At 34.0% G+C, this 24,639-nt stretch overlaps 1 protein-coding gene across 1 annotated transcript in view; it reads right to left on the bottom strand.

Moving 5' to 3' along the window:
• The window catches only part of LOC143918606 (neural cell adhesion molecule 2-like), a 142,292-nt gene that overhangs the window by 29,941 nt on the left and 87,712 nt on the right, over positions 1–24,639 (bottom strand). The window contains exon 12 of the mRNA XM_077440546.1: positions 20,247–20,377. Coding sequence (XP_077296672.1) covers positions 20,247–20,377 — 131 coding nt within the window. The remainder of the gene's footprint in view (positions 1–20,246; positions 20,378–24,639) is intronic.

The following is a 24,639-nucleotide window of genomic DNA, read 5'->3' as shown; positions in this document are numbered from 1 at the left end:
GAGTTTGTAAGGATAAATTGTAGCAAGCAGAAAATATTGTAGTGAAAAATAAGTTTGGCGACACTTTCAGCTGAACACGACACAATCTCGTTACGCTGAAAATTTCAAATCAAACTAGACGAGAATATCAAGTTTCAGACACATAAAAAAGCGGTTAACGTGGGGCGTTAAATCGAGTGCAAATCTGGATAAAGTCGTTAAAGTTTTGCACACTCGTTATGCTAACGAAACCGAAACGAAGTTTATCCACACCAAGTGCCTACTCTGACATTGTTATGCAGGCAATTTATTACACAATTGCAATAATAATAAATTGCCTAATGGATCTGAGCCTCGCGAGTATATTTTCGACATCGGCAAAATTTAAATAGCGTGTGCAAATTTTAACGAATTTACGTAGTAATAAAATAATATGAAAAAATGATCGTGAAATTTTATAATTTCTTTCAGGATAACAATGTCGGCAATTAGGACGATCGCATTTTATTATTTAGGCTCGCAAGACATGGACGCGAATAATTCTATTACGACCAAATTTTAAAAACAACGGCGTCCAAACAATGGCGGCCGTGATTGATGCCGGCCATAAATATTACACCGTAATTAATATCGCAAATTCACAACTGTGAACGATTTTCAAATTGAAATTCCGCGTATTTATCGTTAGCGAAGTCATTAATTATTATCATTACCTAAAACGTATTCGTTATTGAATAATTTGATCATTTTCAATTCAAAGCAAACATATGTTTGAAAAATATGTGGGTACATATTTGAAAGTTTAAATAAGTGTTTGTATACGTATTATACTCAGTTCAAATGATGAAATGTATGTTTTTAGCCTTTGAAGGACGGAGCGTCGAGATCGAATGAGTGTCCTGAACAGGGATCGAGTAAGACCACAGTATATTTTTTAATCAAAATACAGCTTTTCTCAATACAAATGGGTTCAATATATATATATATATATATATATATATATATATATATATATATATATCTTATCAATCAGTTTATACATCAACATAAAAAAAGTTTTGTCAATACGAAAAATTGTCGTAATAATTGCCCAACTGATGGTGGTGACAAAATGTAGCACAGTGTATGCCACGGGGGCTCTTTTCAGGCGTAGTTTATATTTTGGGCGTGATTCTGCCAGCAGGAATTTTCATTTTATTTAAAAATTATACTGTCGAAGGAGCCGAATAGTTATTTAGTAATAATAGCCCAATAATCTATTGTAATAGCTACTGATCTACTGATCATTTTCTATTTTAAAATTTTAATTTTATTTTATTACTAATCATAGTATTATATTATTCTAATGTTAATGTACAGCATAATAGGAAAAATAGCTCAAAAACCTATTTACAATTCTTGTAAATGCTCATAATACATCTAATCCATAATATAAATTAAAGACTCTTTAAAGTCGACGATCTAAAGCAGATTGTGTTTAGGTAATCTGTGTTTATACCTGAAGGGTATAGAAATTTTGTTGTAATCACCGATACTCTTCACAAGTGTGATAGTATGGTTATATTTGTGATTCTGTCATAGAATCTACTGGTTAGTTTATTAGTAATGTCTGTAACTGACGGAATATTATTTATGGCATGCAGTTTTTTCAAGTTAGTATATATGGGTGTGTTATAAATTATTTTTAGGGATTTATTTTGTATTATTTGAAGTTAGTATTCGAGACGCTATACATATTATGTAGGTACATATTTGTACTTGTATTAGGCTATACATATGTATATGTATGTATGTTTGTAGTTTTGATTAAACCACGTTTGTTGTTTTAGAGGGGAGCGGTTTTGAAATCTTCAGCAAGTTTCTGCTGAAAATTTGGGAAAAATGTCGACCGAATTTGTTTATGATAATTGTGCGACGACGATGCGCAAAGGAAATAAAGGACCAGCTCTCGGAGAAAGGAGCGGGTTTAGAGGGTAGGGGGCAGTTTCCAGAGAATTCAACTTAAACTTGGCGCATTATTTACCCGAGTGCGAAAGTATTACGCGTATTACGTTTAAACAAATGTTTAATTATGTGAAACGGTTGGAGTTAATACTTTCGCAACTGTTACTCTGAAGGAGCGTCTTCCTTTGTTGCGCAAAAAGTCCAGAATTCGTTATTATACCCCGTGTACTTTATATTTTTTACATATATAAAGCGATTACCAACGTATGTACATGTATGTATGTATTTGCCTTTTATACCGATGAAATATCAAGGAATTTGAGCTAAATTATCGTATATTTACGACTATCGGAAGTCTCTTGTTCACAATATGAACGCCGATGTTATCGGGTAACTATGTATTATATAATAGTTGCAAAACTGGTACATAGTTTGTTATTAGTCTGTATATAAAGTTTCATGTTCTTCGGATTGAGATATGATTTTATCCTTATTTCACATCTTTGATAGAAACGAGGTCGAATTTTCTCATAATATGTTTTTATTCAGCATTGCTTGCGTCCAATCTTTATACAGTTCATAGTTGATTAATGAAATAATTTCATTACAAATCAAAGCTAATGTAGTACCGCAGGTTATACATACGTGGAAAATAAATCGCATTAGTGTAATAAAGTTAATGGGAATCAATTCCATGATAATATTACTACCATTATCATTATTTTTTTCCCCAATTAACCCAATCTCGCTAATTAATTAAATTAGAATGGACTCGGGTAAGTCCATTAGCCCGCAATATAAAGTTACAGTCGAACACAAAACAGTGTATAATTATATTGGCCATATTTTATTCACAACAAATTACAATAAAATCGATAAAGCCTCAAGGACTCTTCAATCTTAATTAGCGCATCTTTCTCCCAAGACACTGCTCGTTCAAAGTTTCTCAATCTTTTGAATATGTTATTCACATTCAGATTTTAATACACTTAGAAACCTGCTTCACAACACGTGCATCAAATTTTGATAATAAAATTTTCAGAAAAATTGACAAATGGAACCGAGTGCATATGAAATATTGAAATGATTAATTAATTTTCAATTTATCTGACATTCTGTCTACGATACATGCCTCTAAATAAGTTTTTCCAAAATTGGTTTCCGAAAAAAGGTGTTACGAGTAATTTTATCAAAATCGTTGGGTCAGTTTTCAAATAAATCTATATGTATGCAAAAGTTGTTTTCTTAACACTTGCCGCACTGTGACGGATATCAAGTTAACAGGATTAATATTTTATTTAATTCTCCAAATATACTGAATGCAGAGTCTTGATATTTTATGTATTACTCATAAAAACCTCTATGATTCGAATTATGTCATTACGAAATAAAAACATCGATCAATATTAACAGAAATAATTAAAAACGTCGAATCATCTCATCTATTATTTAAATTATAAAAAGACAAGCCCTGCATACTCGAGATTCTTTGTCTATACCAATATATGGGTGCTGATAATAAACGGCTATTATTGCAAGCTGCTATACGATGGTTGACAAGGGGTAAAGTGCTGAAGAGAATATTTCAACTCAGGGATGAGATCGCTATATTTCTACAACAAAACCAACAACCTATGTCAGAACTATTTCAAAAAATAAACTGCATGGCTTATTTGACAGATATTTTTCGCAAATTAAAGGACCTTAATTTATCCATGCAAGGAAGAATGTCATCTTGTTTTACAATAGCAGACAATTGCTATGACATGTTTCACAATTTGGCTGATTTTATTCACGAAGTAGGAGATGAGCTAATAACACGACGCCTTTGCACGATATTATCAGTTGTTATTTGACAAATTTATCAGAACGATTCGATTTCTATTTCCACCAGTTGACGATCCACGGAAGGGAAAAAGATGGATACGAAATCCATTTTTGGCATGGAATGATATACCAGTTAATTTGTAAGAAAAACTAATTGATCTGACTACAAATTAAGAATGAAAAAAGTATTTTGAAACCACAACTTCAATTGCGTCTTTTTGGATCAAATTGAAAGCAGAATCTTTATGAACTTGCACTGAAAACTATTTTACCATTTGCATCATCTTACTTTTGCGAGACTAGTTTCTCAACCATGAATTTAATTAACCTTTGAAGGACGGAGCGGCGAGATCGAACGAGTGTCCCAAACCGGGGTCGAGTAAGACCCCAGTATTTTTAAATTAAAATACAGCTTTTCTCAATACAAATGGGTTCAATATATATCTTATTAATCATTTTATACATTATCATAAAAGAGTTTTAGTTCTATAGCATGTTTTTGACTATTTTTGTATTAAAAAATAACGACAAGCATCAAAACGCAAACGCGCATAGGTAAAGCCAACAGGCGACTGCATGACTCAATATCCACGCGCCGAAAGCGACGAAAACGATAGCTTACGAAAATATAGCTGTCTCTTTCTCTCGCATTGATTCATCGATCAACAAGAATATGCAAGCGAACAGTCAAAAACATGACTTATCGCTACCACCTTAAAATCATACTTTGGAACGTAGAAATGTATAAATGTACTTTTTTACGATGTACCCCTTTTCTAAATCATTCTAAATCTATTAAAATAAATTTCTTGTAGTTAATTCTAGGAATACAAGAAATATAGGGTGTATAGCTTGGAAAACCACATAGTTATTACGACAAACGTAAAAAGCCATGTGAAACGTAAAGGAGGTAAGTAAAAATTGGGGCACGTGCATATCCCACTTCGGTGAGGGAGGGTTAAGACAAAACATCGTAATAATGTGGATATTCATGATCCATTACGTGTGGCATTGGATAAGTTATCTAATAACCAATACAAACTCATATGTATCATTAGTTTTTTTTTTAATTTTCATTTCTCATCTTTGTCTAAGTATATGTATATGTACATATTTTAAGCTGTTGAATGGGATAATACACAATCTATATTTATATTAATAATCTATATTAATATTAAATAATATTTATTAATATTAATCTATATTAATATTTATTTTTTTTAAGCTGTTGAATGGGATAATACACAATCCTCAAGTTCTAAAGGAATTTAGGTTTAATGCACCTTGTAAATTCAGGGACTTGAGAAATCGTGATTTGTTTGTTCCTCCTGTGGCTCGCACAAATATGTTGTCAACGGCTCCTATATCTAGAGCGATATATCTGCTTAACAGGATATCTGGTGAAATTGACCTCTTCAATATAAAATATACTAATCTGGTTGAGTGGTTGTTGAGGAATGCCAGTGGTTGATTTTGCCTATTATAAATATTAATGATTGTTATTACTTTATCTATGTTTTTTCTTTTTTTTTATGATTTTATGATTTTAATGATGTTGTGTTAATATTGTTATTATTATAAGTTATTATTACTGTTATCATGTTATTATTACTGAATGACCGGCCACAGCGACGCGTTGGAGATCTCTGTAATGTCACTGTGGCTAATATGTTAAATAAATAAATAAATAAATAAATATTGTACGTCTTTGAATATGTATATATAGGTACATATTTAATAAAATACATTTGACTACTTATATTTTATTTTTTATACAAGTTTTCACTCATATATGTACGTACATATATAAACTTTTTATTTAAAAATTTGATGCTGGTCCGTGAGAATTACTGAAAAATATATACTGGTCCGCTAACTGAAAAAGTTTGAGTAGCATTGATTAGTAGTCTTTATCGTGCCGTGTAGCACCAGTGTGCTGGATAATATAAACGAACCTTAATGAATGTAAAATCAGAATATCTTAAAAAAAATGGCAGGACCTGAATTCGAAAGAATTTCACTGACATTTTTACACGTCGCGTTGCAAACTTTTCGCCCGCGTTTCACTTTTAATTTTAACGCGCCTTCTGAACCTTCCCCCCATCTCCATTTTCCTCATCCGCTATTTCCCATCCCGATAATGGAAACTGAAAAACAAACTGGAATTGCTACCTTACGCCATTCCTATACTAGAATCGAACCCCCCCCATCCCCGGAGACAAATGTCTGAATTTAATCGCACTCCTCCCCCTTTCATCCGCCGAACCACCCGACACGTTCGCTTGAATATAAATTCTCTATTAGGAGAATATACAAAATTGGAGTTTGTAAATCCTCGGGCCTCCCGGTGTCACGCACAAGTAATAATTACTTTGGAAGTGTTCGCGAGCTGAGGGCAGGGGGGTAGTATGGGGCGGTGAGACAAGGGAGCAGTTCGGTTCTGAGAAAGGTGACGGTTCAGAGAAAAGCGGCTGATGAGGAAGTGGAGGAAGAGGAGGTCGATAAAGTGTGCGAAATTTGTGGAAACTTTAATTTGATCTTTGTAATGCGTTCTCTCACTCTCTCTTTCGACCGGGTGCTTGGATGGATGGATGATGGAGTGATGAGACGATGACGTTTGACGACTTGTTGTAATTCTGAACGTGTGCCTCATATCCGGTTACTTGTGGCGACCGGAATTGAAATTTGATATTTTTTCAGACGAAAATTCAAAGCGATGGTTTATATTGCATATAATAACATGAAGGGAGACGTTGTTGTGGGGAATGGGCTGTGAGATTACTCATCGTTGTTTCCCCTTTTTGTAGTAGTCATTTCCGTTTATATTACATTTTATTTAATTAAATAATACGTGCCATAGTATATGTATGTATGTGCATAGCTTTCCCCGGATTTTTTCTATTTATATAATGAATTAGAGTGCGGTTAAATGAATTGCTACACTTTTTCATAAGTATAATGCGAAACATTTGATATCATCACCATTTATATACATCAGTGTTCCACTACGTTTTTCAAAGGTGAAATAAGGTAAATAAATTATTGTTTCAAATCTTCTTTATCCTGTTTTGTTAGCATTTTTATGTTAAGTAATGTGAGGAAACGTAAGAATGTAAGAAGTATGTTAGATGAATTGAAATGGTTGGATATTAGAAATAGTCTTAAATTAAGCACTTTAAAATTTATATATAAGTTAGATAAGAATCTATTACCCCAATATTTGAATAATCATATAGTTAGGAATAGAGATATACATATAGGATCCTGATGTGAAGGATTCCAAGTGAAACGCGCAGATTCAGTCAGAACCATTTATTATAACATATCGTCCGGCCTGTTCTCCAACAAGTGACCATAACAACACGCATCCGGTCTCTCCCATGCATACCACACACACTTTATCCCTAACAGTTTGGCCAACCACACATACGGCTCGGCTCGTTTAAAAATCATTCCTATATACATAATTATAAAACTAGAAATAGGAATAAATTAAATATAGGTAGAGTTAAGAAAGCTAAAACTGCAGGAGGTGTTTTCCACAGAGATGTTCAAATATATAATGCCCTTCCTGAGAGCATTAGAGGTGCTAGTAACATTGGTGATTTCTTGAGGGGTGTTAATGGATACCTCTGTGGAAGATGACGTAATTATATATGTAAGTTTGATAAAATGCCATGTTTGTTAATTTTATTAACTATGTTATATTATAGTTGTTAGTTTAAGTTTGAAAATTTTAATTGTAAGTAATTCATTAGCAATTTGATATTTAATAAATAAATAAATAAGTGTGTTATAGTTATTGTGTGTTATAGTGCGTGGTAAACATCATCGTTTGATGGTTGGATCTCCTGCTCGCACAGTCCTTTATCGGATGGTTTACATTCCAAGGGCTATCCGACTTCTTAATTAAATTATTGCTGCCATGCCTGAATGTGATATTTTCTATCTCAGTGAGCATATGTTATCAGAGATTATTTTAATTAATTTGTCTGGTAGCCTGCGCTCATCATTTTTTTCATAATTGCATGCGATGTATGAGTAAATTTTGATCTTCTTTCTTGTATGTTTTATATTTACGGTAGGTTCTTCTACATACACATATGTTGCTGATTGTTAATGCAAGAAATTCCCATATATTTAAATATTATTATATGTTTTCTGACTACTTCTATTATTATTGGTACTTTTGCTGCTATTTATTATGTATTGTATGTTTAAATATGTATTTTATATCTGTACAGTAAATATATATATTTTTTGTCTACTTTGTTATATTTTCGTCCATTGTAGCGCGTTAGGAATTCCTGTAAATAGTCCAAACTTTGAATAAATAACAAATATCTAAGTATGTATAACCAGTGGCGTCACCCCAATTTTCGAACAACGGGCTTCCAATTTTTTTTTCAATAAAAATATTTCGAAAATATATATGTATATACATTTTTTTTCCAAGGCATTATTACATGAAAGTTCATTCAATTTTCAAGATTTGTATAATTTTTGACAAAAATTTTATGAATTTTAGATTAAATAACGGGTTTCCGGAAACCCATGGAAACCATTAGGGTGATACCAATGTGTATAACCAATCTGAAGATTGAACCGTTCATTTTACTTATTGCATAAATGCAGATATTAATATTATAAGAAATTTGATCTATATGTAAAGGGGAATTGTAAGGTTTCAAAGGTAGACTCCGTGTAAAGGTAAACGTTTCTCTTATAATACTCTATACAAATAAACTTAAATTATTTTCTCTTGAAAATGCATTAGGAAGCCTTTGAAAAGTCCCGCTAAGAGAACTCTATTGTGGTATGAATTCAAAATAAATCCAACAATAAAGGTCTGTCCATACCTAGTCGGCACGAACCGACTTCAGCAGGTATCAGGCCGTACGAAAAGTATTCTTTGGTACATTTTGTATGGGTATGTTCATTTCAACCGTCACGTTTACGCTACGGCAGGCTTACAGCAGTACCCGACATTTACTGTTCATACCTTACAGCAACATCCGTCAACGTATCGTATCCGTCTTTTTGGCCATCGTGGAGATATACACGCGAATTACGTGCCATGAGTCTGTCGCTTTGCTGTTTTGGACCAATTATCGATAGTGACAGTTGACAGCTGTTCAATCTTTCGACATGGTTTTGGCGCTGACAAAGACTTTTTGACAATGCTTCCTTAAATTTTGTAGATTTTTGTTTTTATTTTATCCAGTATTGTTTCAAATTGGTATCGGTTCATACGGAAATATTTAAAAAAAATTTGTCCATCATCCACAAGCTCCTTATATAGTATCCAAAACTCTCCTTCGGTTTTTCTATTTTTTAGCATGGGATGCACATCAAAACGCCGCCTCCTTTTTTATTGCCTTCTTGAGCTTCTTCTTCCAACAACAACGCGATTATACATAATTTTTCGTTCGATAAACGCCGAAACATTTTTGCTGACTTGTATTCTGACGCGTAGCTACGAATGCACGTGTATGCATTCATATTGTAAGTACTCGACAATACGACGTAAGCAATATTGCGCCGAATCGTCATGGCCTGTAATGTATAAGTAAGCCGATTTTGCCTTGCACTCGGCCAAAGTGCTGTAAACTTGACGTGACCGCGATGTGTAGGTAGGTATGAATAGAAATGTAATAAAATGAACTATTTGTGCAGTGCTGAAGCCGTGCAGTGCTGTTAAGTATGAACAGACCTTAATACGAGTAAATATAAAATGATAAATAGGCAGGAGTATAACTTTATTAAAACGTTACGTAGAATAAATCGCCACTAAAGGAAGAGGCATCCAATATTAAAAGTGTACTTATGTAAGTAGTATGGTATAAATATTTTTTATACTCACAAGTTGGACTTTAAAAAAGTTTTTTTATTTCAAAATTTACGATTTGAAGTTTGCGCGGGAAAGTTTACTCCACAACCGATAGGTATAATAACGGTTAAAGACCCCCCCGCGTTCACCACACAGGCCTTCATAAAAATATTTTGAGGGGTTCACCCGCGCAATAACAGGTATTGCTCGTCAATTTGCAAGTTTGGGCCTGTTTATTGCGCATGCGCCCATCCGTTCCCGCCAGAGTTTGACAGCCGCGGTTCCAAGCCGCCATTCACCGTCTAAATTTAATATGCTCGCCGCCATTTCGCTACCAGTTCGACTTTAGAAACTATGACAGCACGAAGACACCACCAAGTTTTCAATACTTTGACCGAGAGGTGGGAGGAAAGCCCCACCTTTGCTCCGGAGCGACAAAATGGCGCCCGTGGAATGGGGAATGCTTGAAAAGATAATGTGTAACCTCTCTTTCTCGTATTTTCTCTGCTGTGAATACGAATAGCTGCAATATATACTTTAATATGTTTTCAATAGTGCTCTTTTGTATGGAACCATTAAAGTGCAGACATACTGAATCGTACGGCATGACATGGTGTGTCTTCATGTCATTGTTAATTCGTAAGATCTTATTATCTTGACAAAGGTCAATGGGCAAATAGTATGGGAGAAAAACCCACGGCGGACAGAATGAAATTGTGAGGATATATAGATAAATGTCTCTAGTTTATCATGGTAAGGGTCGCTTTCTTGTGGGTTGTGGGAATATTGAAAAAAAAAACTTATTCATATTTCACATTATTTATTCGTGTGATTTCATCTAAAAATACCGCAGGGGCTTCGATTTGTTGTTGGTGCCTAGCCCAGGATCAAAAAAACGTACAGACCAAATCAAAGAAACGCACACATCACAACGAAAGACAACGAAGGACTGCGATGACACGAACGAAACAATGCGCCAGCGCAACGAGCGAGACGCGACCGTATACCTGCGTGTGAGAGAGAGAGAGCGAACGTATACCTGCCGATTTGATCACGCGGGACGTACATCAACTCGCCAAAACACTTACTAAAGTTTTGTAAGCGTCGAAGGGTAGCTACCCGTGGAGAAGAAACCAAAACAAAAAAATCTGAGTATGGCTGCTTTAGTAGCTATTTAACAGAACGAAAACTTATATTTAATAGTAGTATACGATTTTTTCAATAAATATATTTTTCGTTCAAACTTTGTTCTCCCATGGATTCTAAATAAAATAACCATATATAGTGTTAAGTGAATTTATACTCTTTCATTTTATATCATTTTCATTCATGTCCGCGACCGGGTCGGATTGCGCCCGTGCGCGTATCTTCAAATACGGGAATCATCTTTATCGATCACTTTTAAGCCATGTCAATACAAGGATAAAATATCACCGAAAACACTCCAGGGGGTGAGTTTTGAGCTGAATTGCGATAGCATATATTGCGCGTACTAGTGGTTTTTTACATGTGCAAAATGACCTAAAAAAAAGCACGTGCCACGTAAATACATGAACATGTACGTATTTACATGTGAGTCTTCGCTCTATATCTCATCGTTTAGATATTTCAATGAAGTTGGCTGATGCATGTTCAAACAGATGGATGAAAAATGGCTTCGAAAAATAATTCAGATATTGAAGTTTAAATTTTAAGACTTGAGATTGGATCAATTTATTCAATCAATCATGATCACTCGCCTTACAGATCGTTCCAGTGCCATGAGTTTACTATACAGAATAAATATCAATTATAAATATATAAATATTATATATTTTTAAAACATTAAACACTATACAAGGCAAATACGATCAATATACACAGAAGCATCCATGGAAAAGTTTGCATGGATGCTTCTCATTTCATTTCATTTATACGGTTTGGTGATTATTCCGCACAAAACGATTTCGCGCACGTCACTAAAATTTCGATCACGGAATACCTGGTACCCAAAAATTCCAACCATCGAGATCTACCCACGTGAATTATCATACTAACGAGAACTCGAGTGCCAGATAATCCGTATTCGCGATTTTCGCGGCAAAGATTGTCGTTTGGGCGATCGCAATGTGCGAAATAGTCCATTTACTCATTTATACAAACCAGCAAAAAGTCGAGATGATGAAAAACTAAAACATTTGCATGGATGGAAAGTGAATTTTGGAGGAACCGTTTCAATGAAAATCAGATAAATTGGTGAACTCTGATAGGAAACGATCGAATTGGAGTCACAAACAAGGTCTGGCCAGCAGCAACCAGTGCGACTTGAGCCCGTGACCACTTTGTTCAAAAGCATTATGTAACCGCTAGTCTATGCAATAGTCCTTCCTGATGATCTTATGCGTTGATGTTTCAAAGGATTTTCAATTGCTCTTGGAGAATATAAGACATTGTTCAGTAGGATTTCAACCTATTGGATCATCAAGAACTCATTGTTGAAAAAAAAATATTTTTTGAGAAAGGAAAGAGGAACTCGTTGATTTGGAAGATAGTGCTTTCATCTTTTTGATTTCAACTTGTTAGATAATCATAATGTTATCATACAGAATGTTTGAGTAACAGTTATTGGTTCCATTGACGTGGGTTCATAAATGTTATCTCATCACTGGAAATTTGATAGCTCTCAATGGTGCACTTGCACATCTTTAGGTGTAATGAGATAAATCCAATGAAGAAATCTTGAGTCGCTTTCAACGTAAAAACAGACAAAAACGTGGGTGTAAGGGATCGTTAGAAATTTCATTAGAGCTTTGCGCAACATCTACACCTAGAACCTCTAGAAAAACGGCGGTGCAGTCTCTCGTAAATTAGAAATTGCTCAAGTTGGCAAGGTGGCAAAAACAATTCAAGGGTGTCGACGAGTGGTACCGACCGGCTGTCTGGCACTTTGCACCCTTCTTGGTTACAAGCTAGCACCAACAACCACTCCGTCAAATACAACCACCTCTAATTAGATAGGAGTTGGAAGGGTGTGTAGCACCGAGGGATGCATTTAGTAGCGTTGTCCAGCTACATACATTTAACTGAAGCTACATAATTTGTACCTTCTAAGTAGACGAATTTGTAACAAGGTTCCAGTTTTTCACATTAATACTTAAATATTTTAATTAGGTCAAAATCAATACATACATATGAATGGTCTGCATATAAGGAAAAATTAGATTGATTTTTCTTTCTTAAGGATGTAGAATTAATTCATTAAATTACAAATTATATGTCCAACTGAAATGCACAAACAAATAGTGATCTAGAACAGTGATTTTTGATATTACTTTTTTATATGTATAATATTTTAGATATTGTTGTAAATCTAAGAGCATTTTAATGTCATATACATATCTAGCAGCGTTAATGAGTGATTAGCAAATTATATTTTTGACCAGAGTGGTCACGGGTTCGAGTCCCACTACAGTTGCTGGCCAAACCTTGGTTTGTGATTCCAGTTCGATCGTTGCCTATCAGAGTTTTGCCATTTTTATTAAAACAGTTCCTGCAAAATTGGCATCTCCTTTCCTATCTCTATTGAGTTTCGCCGGTTTGTATAATAAAATGCTTTAAATTTTTTTCCATCGATGTCACTGTGAATAATGTTTGTATGAATTCTATAGTGCTTGAATTGATTATATTAATCGTATTGTATCTGAATTAGTACACACGTCACTTTGTAGCGATCTGTAAGACGAGGGTACATGATCGATCGCGTAAAAAAATAAAATAAAATATGTATATAACGATCGTTTTGACAAGGAAATGATAGTGATAGATGTCAATGAGATATAAACTTCATATTTGCGTGTATATATATTATATATACATATATGTATATACACACGTGCACTTTGACTAAATCAGCCCGGTCGACCCCCTGTGGCAGTGATGTGCAACCTTTTTCTAATTGTTCGCGGGCCGCAGTGCGCAAAGGTTCAGATGAAGAAACACTCGAAGCAAATCCACTTGTGAAGCCCCTCCAGACTTTGGGAAAACAATTAATTCGGTACTTTTTTATGGGGGGAGGGGGGGAACATATATTTCTTTTGATTACCCTAATTTTTATATTATTTACATGTAATAATTTATTTAAATACTTTTAGGTCGCCGCAAGCAAATTTTTTTAAAGAAAGTACATTTTTCTTTAAAAAAATTTGATATTTTTGATAGTGAACATTCTAAAATTATATGTACATATACATATACATTTCAACTTTGGATATCCAGCGAGTATAGATTCGTCAATGGAATTTGACATAAATATTTTTCATATTCAAATGAAAAACTTGATGAAGTAAATCATCAAATGTCATCTTGGGCCGCATGTTTAACCTGCTTTCTGGGAGCCTTGATGTTTTTACTGCATCATACAGTTCTGTATATATGTATGTGTATTTTTATATTTATGTATGTATTTTTGTGTATTTGTGTGTACGTGTAAGTATTTGTGTGGCCAGGAAGGCGCATTGGGTTTACCTGTTAGGCCTTCCTGGTATAAATTAAATAAAAAAAAAGTGCCATATGGGCACAGGCTGTGTATCGCTGCCCTATGGCAACTTCACAGCAGAAATTATACGATGTCATAAAAGCGTCTAGTTTTATCTTTTTGTGATTTACTTAAACAAAATTTTAATAAAAAACATATGTTGTTCAATTAAATTGAATACTTTTTGATCCTCTCTATATTTATAGTTCATAATAACCAGACTTAAAATTTCCATAATATTAATTAAGTAGAATTTTTAATGAATGCATTCATTAAAAAATATGATGTTTTCAATCTTATTTTTCACCTCTAAATTTTAAGAAAAAAAATTATAATTTGATCAAATTCTATTTTATCCGGTGCAGACGTACCCCCCCAATTCCCCCTATTAAAATTGGAGGTTGTTCTCAAATGTAATAAAAGCCTTATAAAAAGCGGATAATATTTATTTTATAATAGGCACCGATCGGGAGTAATTTGATTAGAGAAATTGATAGAAAAAGATAGAGAAATTGAGCGAAAGTAAAGACTGTAAATTATTATCAAAGTATATGTACATATTTTTTCTTTTTTTTTAGCTTCGATAGCTTATCGAAGTCGCTTCGAAGAAGTTTAAAAATCGCTGCTTTCTCAGCTCGGTAGCCTCGGGGGCCAATAAGCTATTCCAATTAAGTCTTAATTAAGATTAAATTATTGCCCGAACCAAGGAAAAGTACGGAGAAAAGTTGTTTTTTCTCCAGGCAAAAGAGAGCGCGCAAAGTGGGCGGGGGGAGTGAGTGGGCGGCAGAAGCTCGCCCAAGATAAGAGGTAATTTAAATCGGGGAGGTCACCTAGTATGAAACATTGAGATCTGATTAACGATTTCCGAGCAGCACTTTGAGATATAATTCGTACCATAATAAAGGAAAGAACGTTTTAACGAAATAAGCTTTCGAAATGAATATTATTACGTAGGACACAAAGTTAAATGTTTACGTGTTTCGAATTGTTTGAGGATTAATAAATATGCATCGTCATCCGACATTGTTAGAGTTAAAATCTCCTGAGAGTCGCACTCTGGGGGTTAAATGCGCAGTTAAACCGTTAGGTTGTGGCTTTGAGTTAAGTGCAAGTTTGCAATAATTGAAACGGATACAAACGCTGAAGCTTTCGAAGCCGTTTATGCAAACCTTAAAGTATCAACAGCGTATCAGAGTACCCACTTCATATACGCACAAACAAATTTTTAATTAAATTGCATCATTTCAACTAAATTTACTTTAGATGTTACTACATATTTTCTTTTCGAATTTAATGTCGTCTATTTTATATAAAGATCTGTTAATATCTACAAAAAGGTCAGATTACTTGCATATATGCTGTGCAAATAGTCAAATATATTAGCAAATATTTAAACTGACGATATTTATTATTTTATTTTACATATATACATATATAGCCAGCAGTTAAGCTTAGTGGTAGCGTATATATTTAGCACCACTGAGGTCAAAGGTTCGAGTCCTCGCCACTGCTGGTTAGATTTGGGGGTTTTGTGACTCCAAATCGATCGTTTGCCAATTTTATCTGATCATTGCTGAAACGTTTCCTGAAAATTGGTATTAGATCTAATCCTGTTGTCACAAAATCTGCCTGTGTATAATTTGTAATAATTATACACAGTAATCTGAAATCTATAGATATCTCTATAGACATCTCTATAATTTCGTATTTATTATATGTATAAAAATTGTATACAAAAAAAAATCTAAAAATAATCCATAGATGTCTCTATGATTATTATTTCTGATTAATTTTTATATGCTATATATTCTGATTGTATATGTATGTATTACTGTATTTCTGATTGTTTATGTATTCTGTATTTCGTTAACGTACACCCGTCGCATTGGAGCAAATCTGTAATGGCGAGTGTATATTGATTTGTAACAATAAAATAAAATAAAATATATACTAAGAAGGACAGGTAAACTCCAATGCGCCTTCCTAGACAATTAATTTCAAATATTGCAGCGTTTTTAATAAATAAAGCGCTGTATTTCGCAAGGCTGAAGAACACGAAATTAATAATTGATTTATTGATTAATAAATCCATAGATACATCTATGAATTCAAACTATTATATATATATATATATATATATATATATATATATATATATATATATATATATATATATTTTTACATATTGTACATAAATCAAATTCAGATATTTGTAACATTTGATGGAGGAACCAGATAAAAACCCAGAAATCACCAGAAAATAGGAAATGATCGACTAGGAGTCACAAATATCCATGTCTGATCAGCAGCATTAACAATTAGCATGCGATCGAACCCAGTAACCTCTCGGTGCTAAACATAAATGCAACTACCGAGCCATACTGCTGGCTAAAATATGGATGAAATCTAAGTTAATTCATTGATTAGATATACATACATTTGGGTGGGAAAAAGCATAATAATTTCAGTGTTTGAAAAGTTGATTAAAAATGGTCAATAATTTGATAATTATTGGTCAATATTTTGATACAAGTACTTAGGTTTATACTATACATATGTATGAACATAGTTACAAGAAGATTAGACCTATGCATATATAATATGTAGTTGTGTATAAATACAGAATGTTTGAAACCATTATATAGTTAATAGTCATGTGTAATTGCACACAAAATTACATATAATTTGCATATATGAACATACAAGAATATTGCTAGCACGACTAAATTCAATAGGTCTGGAAGCACTACTTACGTATCTATGTATGTATGTATGTATGTATACTTGAAGAGGTTCAAGTATGTTGTATCTAAAAAGTAACCCTATAGTGGTATCGTTCTATCGCGTTCTGTTTGTTTAGGATTAGCTTGCAACGTTAACCCATCGTTAACACATTTAGTTTCGAGCTCATTTCAGATACAAAACCATACCAACAATAGGTAGATTAGCTTCTAAATTCAGCCCGTGCGATCAAATGAAACACGAATATTAATAATTATCCAGAGAAAAGAAAACAAATGGATTTTTAACATTCAACATGTTCGTGAATTTCCCTTTTTACAATGTAAAAGAGCTGTGTGTTTAGGATTATTCCGAGGGTTTGCTTTTGCGAAAAGGCTAGAATTCTGTTGTGCAGAAGAGAATGGACCATTTTAGAAATAAAATACATATATGTACAACGTGTGGAATGATATTGAGGTGCATTTTGTATGCATGCATCGTTTGTGCTCGAAGGTATTTTGCAGTCTTCATACCCCGTACTTAATCAAAAGAAATATACTTCGAAGAAGTTGCAGCATCTTTGAGAGGCTTGAGTCCTTTGACGTGGAAGAACCGAGGGTGGCTCTCTTTCTAAGAAACCATATGATATACTTAAATTGGTTATAAAATAATATCTCACATGACAAGAGCAATCCTGACAATTGTGCGCGACTTCAAAGGCACGCGAGTATTTGTAATGGGGGAAGGTTTATTTTTGAAATAATGAAATCCCAGAAACCTTATGAAGGCATGACTCTAATTGAGATTTAATAAGTTCATGTTTAGTAAATTAAATTGAACGAGATCGTTGCGAAGTCTCGTAAGTTTTCACAAGGCAACTATTCACAGACATTTTAGTGACTCTATAATATTTATTATGGAATATTTAAATTTCTATAATTGAATCGAATACTACAAAGTTTTAATTGTACATTTAGATGCTTTTTCATGAGTCGTATCTAGAGACAAATAATGTGCACCACCAGTGCGAATAGCTCTATGTACGAATTAATCTATGTGACGTCTTGCAGGGGAGCTAAACTGCGGCATGCAGTCCTCTACCTCTCGGTAATCCTGGAGGACTCGTTGGTATTATCTAGTCTTGTAGATAAATGCCTCTGGACTTTCTCCGGACAAAATACGGACGAGACAAATGTCCGGACATTCGAATTATCGCTCCTATCCTGGGACCAAAGCAATGAATTACATACCTACATAATAGAAATACCATTTACCACATACATATGTTTAACGGAATGTTCCGTGGAACATGTCTTATGAAGACAGTTTAATTAAAAATTTGGATTCGCTTACTTAATAGATAAACGTAGATGTCTATAGGTATGTAATCTTCTATATAATACTTGCCTCATCAGCAGAATGGCTTCGTCAACGTACTCGTAGTTTTCGGTCCCCGGGGCGTTTCACTACAAACACTCAGACTAACTGGCTAAATACACAAGTTGTCGTCTCTCGTACAACGACACTTATTACGGTCAATATTTCCCATTGAGATTTCCCAGGGCTGCTATTATTATGATTGTTCAGCGGCCATGAAAAATTCTCCGATGGAGAAAAAACCAATAAAACGTTTCAGTCCGGGAATTGTTTCCGATTCCGATCGAAATGCTATCGATGACAAAGCAAGATTTATATGGGGATAGAATGCGACACAAATAAAAGTATCATGTGATCAACTGCAATATAAGTAAAATAAAATTACATTTTTGGCATCGAAAGCTGGATGTCGGTTTTAGTTATTTTATTTTCTTAAGTCGTTGCTTCATCATCACAAATATTTTATCATCTGACAAGATGTACTGCAGCGATATAAAAAGCTTATAGATTATTATAGGATACTGTACGGATATTTGGAATGTTGGAAGAATATTTATAATATACATATATAATAAATACGTACATATAAAAAAATCTATTTCTTCATTTGCAGCCTTATATTGATATTTTAAAAATAGTATTCAGAATTTTATGTACATATATATAAAAACACATCGTTTACATATAATCTATGTAGTTCAGTGAAGAATAAAGGTATTCAATAATTCACGTGACAAATCCAAAAGTGATGAAAGACTAAACAATAACTGAATTCAGTTGAAAAGGGTGTCCCGACATACACTCGCCGATATAAGCGTTGTTCCCTTGTATTTTATTTTAAAAAGAGATTTGAAAGTTAAATTTACTCATTACATTACAAAATCAGAAACAAAAGTTGTTCTTAGTCGACATTAATTGTATTTTTGCATTAATTTCGATTTAGGGCAAATTGCGATAAACTCAGATCTCTACGTATTATTAAAATGAATACATACAGTGAAATACTAGTACTAGAAAAATTTGATAATGTGGAAGAGGTAATGAAATAAGTTTTTTTGAATAATGGATTCAAAAAATTTCAAAAGACGTAAGAGATTAAGTATATTGCACGTTTACATATTTCGGCGCTTTTGTACATTGCTTGCGGTAACCTTCGCGGTACTTTTTTAGCAAATTTGTAAATCGAGTTTTCGACCATAAATATGTATTGTTACATTCATTGAAGTGACTAAATATGTCAATTGACACCTGAAGTATATTTTAAAATAGTGAGTCACGCCTAAAGTATTTTGTTTACACAGTGAGTCATAAAGACATTTTACGCATGACATCTATAGCGGTCATCCACGGGGAAAGGATCAATGCGTGCTCTAGATATAGGCTCTTATATGGGGGTGCCGTTTAAAAGCATTCAGTATATTTTTTGTAGATTTAAAATAAGATAATAGTCTATAGAAGCATGAAACACATAGTAGTGATCTCGAGGATTAAAACTACAAGAGTAGTTATAGAAGATATTGAACTTTGTCGTAAAGAAAGTAGTATGACGTACTCACACAGTACACTCTAAAAATCTTTACCAAATATACATAGAACCGGAAACTTTATAACTAACAAGAAAGTTTATAGTTCAATACTCTACCGGTATGCTACTCTGTGATCACGTTTGGTTAGGCGATTTTAAACTTAATTAAATTATTTCTATAGCACTTAACGTGTGGGTGTAGTGAAAATGTCCATAGCTCGGTATAAGCGTTCACAAAACGACTAAAGTTTGTGTAGGTGGGGTTAGTTTGCAAGTCGACGGAACTCGTACTTGTGTAAGTTTGAAGACCCCTCCGATGCTTCAGAAACCTTCAAAGACGAATCGGAAGTCCCACGAGGGGGAACAGGGGTAGTTGGAAGATTCATCAGACAAGGTCTGAGTGGGCACTAGTTTATTTATATAAATTAATTGGCTCCCGATTCCTACAAAACAAAGATACCCACTCCACGACGAGCGATTCAGGAACGTAATGAGATTTGGTCGAGTGTAATTCAAGTGCGTTTACTCACGTTATGGTACCAGGCGAGCCTATGGGGTTTTGGGTTGGCTCGGACGTTGCATTCAAAGTAGACGTCGTCTCCTTCCTTGATGTCATCTGGGTTCAAGCTGGACCCCATCTTCAGCGATACTACTGGAAGATCTGCAAACAAAGCAGGAAAAACGAATTCAATTTAAATTTTTATATACATATATAAAGGTAAGAACATCTTCACGACTATTAAAGGCACGAACTAAAACAGCAAAAAGTACATGGGATTGAGACAGATAGGTTAGCGGTACGAAGTGAGATTGGGCAGAGGGGATTGTGTAGAACAGATCCTTCCTATTATCTTTCGTTACATTTTAAGAACCATTTGTTGCTAGTCGATGTCTATCTTCACACAAATTATCATAAATATAGTATGCATTACAAGCATGTAAATGTTAACACAAGATGAATTGGTGTAGAGAATGCGAGCTGTTATCGAAGTTGAAGTAGTTAGCCATCTGATGTAAGCAACTTCTAATGTGGGTCAGGTGAGTGGGTGGGTGTGTTTCACCTCCCCCTAGGTTTTCCGGCCAACATTTATTACCCGAGACCATTGACGCGCGTCACTCGGTGCAAAAGCGTTATTGTTATGCTCAACTCACCCCAGAAGCCTCGAAAATGCGGAGAAGGGGTGGCACGTAACGCTAAACCCCCTTTCACCTGTGCAAGGACAGGGTGAGGGTTGTTCTTACGACGTGTCGTTCCGCTAAATCTCGCCCACACCCCGAGATTTGCCAGGGTTGCGGCAATTCACTCTCATTTTTATGTAATCTCTGAGGCTTTCGGGTTGGACCGTTTCAGCTTCAGAAATTGTTACACTTTTTCACCGTGAAATACTGTTGGTATACCTCAACGTATTATTAGGTTTCTATGGCCTGTTCGATGGGGCTGTCTATTATTTACGGCTCGATTATGAAAGTGTTAGATGTTGGCAAATTTATTGGAATTATTTCAATACAATATACCTACACGTAGTACTATGTGTGATAAATAATAAATTTCAGAATGCTTATTGGCTGGAAGGGATTTAGTATACATATGTACGATAAACATGAGATGATTCTATGTTATACATATTATAGCTCAACAAATGTCCAAAGCTAATTAGGCAATACTAATACTTTTATAATATACAAGTATTACTTTTTATGAAAAAGATCTCGGAATTATTTAATTTTCATTCTAAATTTTATTACCGGCGATGAAAGATTTTATAAGTAAAAGTCATGACACAGATGGGTCTTTATAAATATGGATAAAGTTGATGATATAAACAGGTGTGTACATTAATATTGTTCCTGTTGTGTTCGCAAAAAATCTATGTGTTATATTTCAAGTATATTTTCAGTGATAATATAATTTAAGTATACTTTCAGTTGTAATATTTAACTGGTGTTTTAGGTTATTCATATTCAAATACAAATCAACGAGTAAATTATATGTAACTCTACAATCGCAAATATATGTACTTTCAATGATGTGCCCCAGTTGTAATATATGTACATATAATATCTAATAACATCATTGACAGTTGAGTTTGACAGTTCTGATGTTTTACATATGCATTATAATTTATTAATAAATTAATAGTTGATAGGTATTACAAAGTATCGTATTAGGATAACTTTAAGAATGTATTCAAAATAAAAATGTGACTTTCCAACTCAATTTACTAGTCGTGTAACCTTTCCATTTAACCTGATATTTTTGAAATCTATTTTGACCAGTTGGAATGTAATTCGTCATATGAATCAACTTAAGATGGTTAGACGGAATATATTCCAACTATTCATAATATATTATAGCTGAAAATACACTTCAACTACATATAAAGGTAGTTGGTACCCATTTGTATGGAATATATTCCAACTAGTAAACATATATATCTACTGAAAAAGACATTTCAACTGTAACATATGCATTTTTGAATATACTTTGACGAAGCTTTTGGCGATACAATCTTTCATTGTGGAATGAAGTATAATATTGCAAATTAAAAACGAATTTCATTAATCATCATCATCATAATGCTTTTCACTGTTATTTAAATATTTTTGCTACATTTGTATATACAAATTTATTGATTTTGAGTACTTTTAATTTCATACTGAAATTATTTAGATAGACGTGAATTTTGAGAAAATAATCTCGGATTGCGGATTTACAAAATTACACAACTTCTGGAACCAGCAATGAAACTTGATACCAAAATTCATCTCAAAAGTTTATCCGAACTTTCTAAACTTTAGCCTCAAACAACGAAATATTTTATTCAGTACGTAATTACATACATAAGTGAGTCCATTGCAAATGAAATTCACCCATATTTTCACAAATAAGTGCATATAGGGCTATCTGTGATTGAATCACGCTGTATATTACCCGAAGCCAGCTCGAAGTATGGTCATAGTATGTATGTGGTTGAAGGACAGGTAACCCAAGTAGTCGACTTGATTGATTCTCCGGTGGTGGAAATATCGCTTTTGTGATTCTGAAATAGCGCGTCATAACAGGAAATTTTCCATCAGCAGGAAAAGCCACCACCACCACAACTACTGGCCCATTTTCCGACCCGCTCAGGATATACTAGACTTTGCTGAGGGGCGTTTGTCGCGTTTTAACGAAAAAACATTTGCATTTCAAATTAGAGCCGAGTAGTTTTGTGGCCGTGTAGTGGTAGTCTTTTTATTTTGTAAAGAGCGCACCTCGTTTTGCACCAAAAAGAGAAAGAGAAAGAGTGAAACGGAGAGGTAGACCATTTTGTGGAAAACTATTATGAAAATTTTGTACGTTGTTTATTTTGTACACCGTGAAGAATTACTTCGCGCGAATGATTGACGATTTGCTTACATTTTCTTTTGTTTCGCTAAAACGTGATCAAAATGAATGAATGTGTTTTGTATGTATGTATGTATGTATGTATGTACGCTGTGTATATTTTAAGGGACTAGATGGTGTTATTATTATTTTGATATATGTAAATAGCAAAAGTATCCAGCTCTGTTTCAGTTGAAAGTTCTAGCAATTTCTAATTCATAATCGACAAAACGTCAGTGTACTTGATTGTTCAAGATTTGATTTGGATTTGGAGCTTAAATTATTTTATTTTATCAGTATTGATGTCCATTGAAGTGTTCAGATTTTATTTGAATTAATTGATGTGACGATTCTATTAAAAATTGGCTTACTTTGCATACGTCTTTCTACCACCCCGTTACATTTTCCCTCTCATCTCATATAAACTTAATATTACAAGCTTTTGTACTTTCCACATGCGTTTTCAATTCACTTATAGATTGAATATAGTGATATATTGGTGAACTTCGTAGCCCAACTATTGAAGTGTTTTAGCAAAATTATAGCTGTCACTTGGCGCAGAGAATGTTGAAGAGAGATGTTCTGGAACGTCCACACTCCTCATTAGAAGACCAATGGAGGTCAAGATCCTCAGGAATGATGGTTGAATTGAAGAATTAGACTGCTCAAAATTAAGTGACAAAATTATGGAACTTTAAAAATGTTATATTATATATAAGTAAATAAATGATGTTATTATGTAAGTTCAATATGAAGTTATTAAAGTCAATTTTTCAAAAGCGCATGAGAAATTTTAACCTGTTTTTGCTTAATATAAATGAATGTCTCATTATTCATATGATGTTATAATACTTTTCACGATGATGAAAGCCATTTTCACTGCAGGTAGCACACTTTTGATATCAATTCTTATTAGTTCAGACTTTTTTTTGTTATTATTATAAAATTTACATATGCGTGAAGCGCAAATTTGTAATATTTCACCATTAGCATCAGTCTATCGTTCAGCTAAATTATGCGAAGGGTGTGCGTAAATTGAGACGCCGTGAAAAATGTCGTTCGGTTCGTCTTTCGAAAAAGAAAATACCAGAGACCCACCCCTACTTTTCTGACGGGGCGAAAGAGTAAAGCCTTGGCACCTTCACCCCCATCCCAGAGTACGTGTAAGTTCGCAAATGTCTCTGAAAGACAAATGACGGAAGAAACACCTCTAATTTGTACGTTTTGCGAGATAAGAGTGTCGAAAAAAAAAGCATGTTGCTATTTATCTCGGAGAGGCGGAGATACAGGGAGAGACGTCTTCGCGTACTCGAACTGAGGGTAGTCTGATGGGGTTGCTTCACGGGGGGTGAATTAAAATGTCCCTCTAATGAGGTTTGCTGATGTAATCGCTTCTCTTGACGCCCTCTGAAGAATTAATGTGCACTCTTTGTTCCAACGATATGATAATATGTAGTTTTGTCGCCGTTCATTACCGAGAGATGCGGAAAAACCGCATCATATCAAATCTGTACTTCTAAAGTCCAAGCCATACGAGAGAAAAATCGTGATACATT

This window comes from Arctopsyche grandis, chromosome 11, assembly GCF_051622035.1.
Source record: "Arctopsyche grandis isolate Sample6627 chromosome 11, ASM5162203v2, whole genome shotgun sequence".
Taxonomy (NCBI): Eukaryota; Metazoa; Arthropoda; class Insecta; order Trichoptera; family Hydropsychidae; genus Arctopsyche; species Arctopsyche grandis.
This window is presented reverse-complemented; position numbering and strand designations above follow the sequence as displayed.